The sequence below is a fragment of the Sinocyclocheilus anshuiensis genome, unplaced genomic scaffold (genome assembly GCF_001515605.1).
Source record: "Sinocyclocheilus anshuiensis isolate Anshui unplaced genomic scaffold, SAMN03320099.WGS_v1.1 scaffold3390, whole genome shotgun sequence".
NCBI lineage: Eukaryota > Metazoa > Chordata > Actinopteri > Cypriniformes > Cyprinidae > Sinocyclocheilus > Sinocyclocheilus anshuiensis.
Window position 1 is genome coordinate 62176 of NW_015541090.1, and position 6879 is coordinate 69054.

Here is a 6879-nt window from a genome sequence, read left to right on the forward strand (position 1 = left end):
AAGAAAAATATCCATATTCAAAACGTAATAATCAATTTAATCTAGCTTGCGCTCGCAGTTCCGGGGGAATGACGTATGAGGTCGGAGTTGCGTATGCTCCGCTCAGAAGTGACGCACGCGGAAGCACAGCGGAGAGATCAAAACAAAACAACGGTCAAGAATTAGAAGTACAAAACGAGGAGTTGTAAAGAAGAATGTCGGAGGATTTCGAGATAAGGCAAGAGGAGACTAGTTTTTCTTTGCTAAAGTAAGGAAACTTTGCTTCCTTTGCTCCTGTAAACAAACGTTGGTTTTCACGAGACTCACCGGCGCATACGCAACGCCGACATCTTACGTCATCCGCCTGGAGCTGCTTCCGTGTACAACTGTTGCCACAAGCTACATTAAAGTGATTATTATGTTTTGAATATGGATATTTTTCTTACAAAAACGCATCGATTCGCTACAGGAGGCCTATGTTCACCCCCCGGAGCCGTGTGAGACATTTTTTTTTAATGGATGGGCGCTTTTTATTTAACTTCTTTTGGACTGATGCATGCAACACCCGCTGAGTGGCATTAAACAGCTTGAAAGATCAAAGACTATTTTTAATATAACTCAGACTGGATTCGTCTGAAAGAAGAAAGTCATATACACCTAGGATGCCTTGAGGGCGAGTAATTTATGGGCTAATTTTCATTTTTGGGTGAACTAACCCTTTAATCGTTAAATATTAAATAAGTGGCAAGAAGAGTGGGATACATGTACAAATAATAAATTACATGAAATGCATCCGGAAATTTCAGACAGATTTTTAATCTCTTTTAAAACTAGATTTGATCAAGTGGTATTTACCAGATGTCGTAGGTCATACAAGACTGACTCATGCATTCTTGCTTAGGTGAAGACCCTACTCAATGCATGTTTTGCAAGGTTCCTCTTTCTGTCAAACATATTTTATTGGACTGTCCAGCTTTTAATGTATGTAGAAAACTCTTTTATGAAGTGAACTCATTTAAAGATTTATTTAGTATAATTTTGCCAGAAAAAGTTTTAGAATGTTTATCATATATTAATGTAAAAAATCTTGTGTAATATAACTTGTGTTTGTTTGTTTGCTGGTATTTATTGTATTTGTTATACTTGTATTTTTTTATTATTTTTGCCATGAAAATAGCCTAAGATGCTGACATGGCATTAAATAAATATATACTACTACTAAACAATCAGCCGATGACCGATAGTGCAGATAATTGCTTTTATCTGCCGAACCGGATCATTGGCTAATACATTGGTGCATCCCTATTGTAGAAGGTATTATAAAATGTAGAAAATGGTAATAATTTTCTATCCAAACTTTTGACTGGTGGGAGATATAATATTGATGTTGAAATAAACTAGCCTACTCAAAATATTTTTTTAACAAATGTAGAAGTTTTTGACGCTAGTTTCTAGTTTGATTGTTTGACTGCACCTGTTTATTCCAGCCTACTACACAGCAGTCACCTCAGGATGAGCAGGAGAAGCTGTTGGATGAAGCTGTGCAGGCAGTCAAGGTTCAGTCATTTCAGATGAAACGCTGTCTGGTGAGTTAAGTATATGCAAGTTTACAGTTTCTGTAACACTGTTAATCCATCCACAGCAGTGTGATACTTCTTGCTTTTAACCATTAAAACAAAACATAGAAAAACAAAATTATATTTAAATTGGAGTGTAAAAGCTGCACCCTTACTCTGTTTATGAACATTTATGTTCTTCATCCAGGACAAGAACAAGTTGATGGATGCACTGAAACATGCCTCAAATATGTTGGGGGAGTTGAGGACTTCTATGCTTTCTCCCAAGAGCTACTACGAACTCTGTATGTTTCCGTTGCATTGTGTTTAATAGAATAGAACTCATTTGCACTCTTAACATTAAGAATTTTCTTGAGTGTTAAAGAACAGTGTACTATACATGCCATCTGTAGAGATTTCGTTTATTTATTGTACTAAATTGTTGTTGTAGACATGGCCATCTCTGATGAGCTGCATTACCTGGAGGTCTATTTGACAGATGAGTTTGCCAAAGGCCGCAAGGTCGCTGACCTCTATGAGCTTGTTCAGTATGCAGGCAACATCATCCCTAGACTGTGAGTATCTGAGGAAATCTCCCCAAATACTATAACTGCACTAAGACATTTTCAAGATTTTGCCATTTTAGTCACATTGGCCAACACTAGGGCTGTGCAAATAATCGAATGCGATTTTCATGTGCATCTCATCAGTAAAGCCGGTGCTGTGATCGCCTGCGATTAATTTTGAACGCAATATTGCGTAGCTTGTCAGTGATCTACGGCTCTGTGTATTAAATGCCGCTCCATCTGAAAGCACGTGCTGGAGATTTACTACTAACCAAAAGCTGTAAACACGGGATACACTGCAAATGCTTCTCATTACAATTACAGTGAAATGCTGTAATCATCTATCCACAGAAATGTTGGAAATTATGCAAAGTGTAAACAATGTATTAAAGTGTAACATTGTATTCCCAAATGCATGTTAAACTCGCAACACATGCACAGATGGAGTTAGCTGCATTCACTGTGAACTGCAGCGCTCCGCTAAAAACACTTGATCACAAGCTGTTTGCACGTATAAGCACAGCACAGTGCTGCACTTCACTGTGAAACATGCGATAAACAAACAGTTTATCGAAACTGGAAAATGGGCCAGATTTACTAACAGCTTGCACCAATGCAAATCCTCTTTTGTCAGTAAAAACAACTGTCAGGATTTACTAAAGACATTAAGTTAAAAAATTAAAGGTGCAGTAGGAGATCTTGGAAAATGCTAACTTTAGCCTGATAGCACTGACAGTGAAAGTCCCACGCCCCCTGAACGCATATACGCTCACAGACCAGAATACCAGAGACAACATTACTACAATAGGCTACATCAGCGGTTCCCAATTGCAGTCCTTGCGCCCACCAGCTCATATGTATCTCTTATCACGTGCGAAATGTTGTTCTATTTGACCGTAAGTGCCCTGCAAAGTGGACATCACCGGATATTCCGCCATCCAGTTCGAAGCGTCTCGCACACTTTAATGCCCTTTGTATGGAACATATGTTCCATACAAAGGGCATTAAAGTGTGCGAGACGTAAATTTAAATAGTATTTATTTACAGAGGTATATTATGTCACACTTCACACTTCTCTAGTAAGTTTCGTCTGTGTGTGAAGACGCTGCGCAGCGTAAATCCGTGAATGAATGTTCCGAAGTGAAGTAAACTTCAACAGATTTCCCCTGGAATCTGGAATTGGGAACCGCTGGGATACATCATGTGTCGTTCACCGGTGAGAAAACTTTAAAAGTACTACAATACAGGAAGGAGGATCGGGTTGTTGATGTTTGTCTGTGATTCTCGCTCTGTCTGCACAGCGTGCGTGAACGCGCTGATGACGTATCCTGTCTGCGCGAACCTGGTGCGCAGAGGTATGTTAATGCATACGTTGACAGGCAGGTAGGAAAGCCAATTAAACCACTCGGACCGAGCGTTTTGATTGGATGAACATTTCTTGGTCCTACGCCTTCCACAGAATATATAAATACAGACAAATACATTTAGACCACTCAACTTAATGATTGCTATCGGGATGTGAAGAGACTTTCAACCAGCATAACAAAAAATGTTTCTGAAGACAATCACCTATTGCACCTTTAAAAAGGTTTGCGGTAATTACTTTTCTGGTATTTGCGCCATTATTTGATGCCTCAAAGAAGCATGTTTTAACCCATTTTGCACTTGACATGGATATGATAGTTGCTGATTTGCAGTGCTCTTGGTAAATTGCTTTGGTCTGGTTGTGTTTGTGTTATTTAATTTGAAATTTCTTCTCCCATCTGTGCTTTTATGGGACTGTGGCCTCCTGCTAATCTGCCCTGTTTAGTAAATCTGGCCCAATGAGTCCTAAAACAGTTTCGCTTTTGTGATTTGTTGTAAACTGACTTTCAGAAAATCAGTCTTAATTAAAGGTAGGGAAATTTGTAAATTAGTATTGATTGAATTTGAGCAATATGGAGTGGGAGAGAAAAAAATGAGAGGAGAGTGAGAGCACAGTTGGAAAGGTGTTTGATTTTTGTGGAGCTCCTTTTTTGCCTGCTCATCTTTAATGAGGAACAGATTGGTGGAGTGCATCTGTTTGAAGAAAAAGTAAAGCACAAACAAGCAGTACTTAAGCAAAGCAAGAGAGTAAGTACAGTCACCGACAGTAGCTGCGTTACCATTACCCTTCAAATTGTGCAAATTGAAATTGCGAATTGAAAATATGCCTAATGGAAACGCGTCAATTTTACAAAAATGTATCACAAAAACATTTTTACGCTCACATGAGGTGTTTTTTCAGGCATTTCGAAAAAGGAATATTTCACAAAACTGCAATGGGTAGGGATGCAACGATTATAGATTTTGTTGGTACGATTATAGTCTGAGGAATAATCGCGGTTTCACGGTTATCATGATTATTATGCATTCATTAATTTCACAACACTATTAGTTTATAAAATCACATGAACACTCTTTATATTTTAAAGTGTTATTTATTGCTGCCTTTTGAAACAGACATAACTCAGTAACCAAATAATACAGCACAAAATAATAATAAAAACTAACAAAAGTCAATTTTTCTCTTTGGAATTAAAGAAAAGTGAAAAAGGTTTCTGACTTAAACATAAGTAATACTTTAACGTTGATAATAAATAACAATCAAAATAAAAAATAGTCTTTGTCTATTTGGAATTAAATATAAGCTACATATTAGCTAAGTATTTCCCTTTTAAAGAAAATAATTTAGTGAAATGCTGCTGGACCTCTGTCTGAAAGGCTCTTTTGATCAACTATATTACAAAATTGCTTTGTATTTTCAGTTTGTGTATTTTTTTCTAACATTTTTTGGACCAGAGTAGAAACATAGTGGGGAAAAAAAAAATAGCTGGCTTTTGACTTCAACAGTATAGCTGCCTTTTGAAAAATACAGTACAGTGAAAATAAATAAAAAGAAACAAGGTCCACATCTATGGAATTGAATATGAGCTAGCTATGCATATCCTTTTGGAACAAAACAAGGAATCAAAGGCTGCAGGACCCACCTACATCAGGGCCTTTTTACAAATTGCACACTTATTTCCAGTCCTTTCAGTTCATATTATAGTGCAGAAATGTAAGCATGTTCACATTCTCAGTGCTCAGTCTTGATCGATGAGGAGACAGGATATGGCCACTTGCACTAAACATCCTTTCCGAGGGCACACTTGTTGCAGGGATACAGAGGTACTTTCTGGCCACTTTTGAAAGCATTGGCATTTCTTCCACATGTGCCTTCCACCAAGCCAGTGGGTCAGAATCAGCACTGATTGCAGGAAGGGACAAGTATAGTTTTACCTCTGAGTCAAGTTTTTCTTGGATTGATGGCATTGCATGTCCTCCTGAAGCTTGTGACCTGTTCTTCTTTGCACTGGTGATTTGCTGTAACAGCCCAGACAGGCTCTTCTCATTCCTTTTGGTGGTGGTAGATGAGGTGCTCTGTGTGGTTGCTGCTGGAGGATCTTCTGTGTCTGGATGTGATGCAAGTGCCATTGCTTCATCACTGCATGCCTTGACTGTGTCATCCAGATTCTCAGCAAAGCTTCCTTTGAACCTGGGATGCACAAAACTGGATATGTTCAGAACATTCTTCATTTCCTCTGTATATCTCGGCTGCATTAACAGGTCTTCTCTTATTACACATTTAATTTGTTTAGTGAGAGCACAGTCTTCCTCTTGATCTTGAAGAATCTCATTGTTAATGTGCTCCAAGACTGGCTTCAGGGAGGAAAGTGTGACTTGTTTCTCTGAGGCCAGGACATCAGTGAAATCATGGAGAGGACAAAGAAGTTGGCTTAGTTTCTCCAGGACAGTGATGTCAGTGTCTTTAGGCATGAGATGCCAGGTGCTTCTGTCTCCGGCTAGCACCCCACAGATGGCCTGCTGCTGCTCCAAGAACCTGGAAATCATTTCAAATGTGGATCCCCATCTGGTGACCACATCATGTATCAGTAAATGCTCAGGGATTCTGCCTGCTTCTTTTGAAGTTCACGTTTCAGTTTCCAGCTTCGAGAAAAGCCTTGAACCAAATGTCGGCATGCTCTGGTAGCGGATTCAACCCTTGGCATCTTGAGGACTTTGGAAATGGCCAAATTTAAATTATGACCAAAACAAGGAAACCAAACACAGGGAAATGATGCAAAGGCTTTCTTCATGTTACTGGCATTGTCTGTTGTAATTCCAGACAGATGAGAATCAGAGTTTCTTGATCTTCCAGTCCAGGAGCATGTTTTCTATCATTTCAGTGATATGCTCTGCTGTGTGGTCTTCTGGAAAATAAAGAGTCTCAAGACAGTGAGTCTTAAGCTTCCAATCAGTAGAGAGGTAGTGGACTGTAAAGCTCATAAAGGGTTCTCCTCCACCACCATGGCTGGTCCACAGGTCTGTGGTTACGCCAAACCACACACCTTCTGCCAGCTGTTCCTCCACACTTGCTCGTACCTCCTTGTACATGGCTGGGATTTTGTTTGTGGAGAAGTAGCTTCTTGTTGGAACTTTGTATTGTGGCACTGCTTTTTTCATCAGATGAAGAAATCCAGGTTTTTCCACAATCTGAAATGGCATCATATATTTGGAGATGAAATAGGCCACTGCTTTATTCAAATCCTGGGCTTGTTTTGAAGTGGGAGCATAAATCACACACTTTGCAAAGGATTCTGCAACAGTTGGTTGTTGAACTGCAGCTACACCACTAGTCTTGAGCTAAAAGTGAATAAGAAAAATTGAAAAAATAAAATAAAAATCCATACCAAGATGACCTTTGACTGGACTTGCAG

General features: G+C 39.1%; 1 protein-coding gene across 1 annotated transcript in view; it reads left to right on the forward strand.

Annotated features, from left to right (window-relative positions):
• The window catches only part of LOC107690730 (vacuolar protein sorting-associated protein 35), a 36349-nt gene that overhangs the window by 4941 nt on the left and 24529 nt on the right, over window positions 1–6879 (forward strand). The window contains exons 2-4 of the mRNA XM_016489136.1: window positions 1467–1565; window positions 1744–1840; window positions 1987–2110. Of these exons, the coding sequence (XP_016344622.1) occupies window positions 1467–1565; window positions 1744–1840; window positions 1987–2110 (320 nt within the window). The remainder of the gene's footprint in view (window positions 1–1466; window positions 1566–1743; window positions 1841–1986; window positions 2111–6879) is intronic.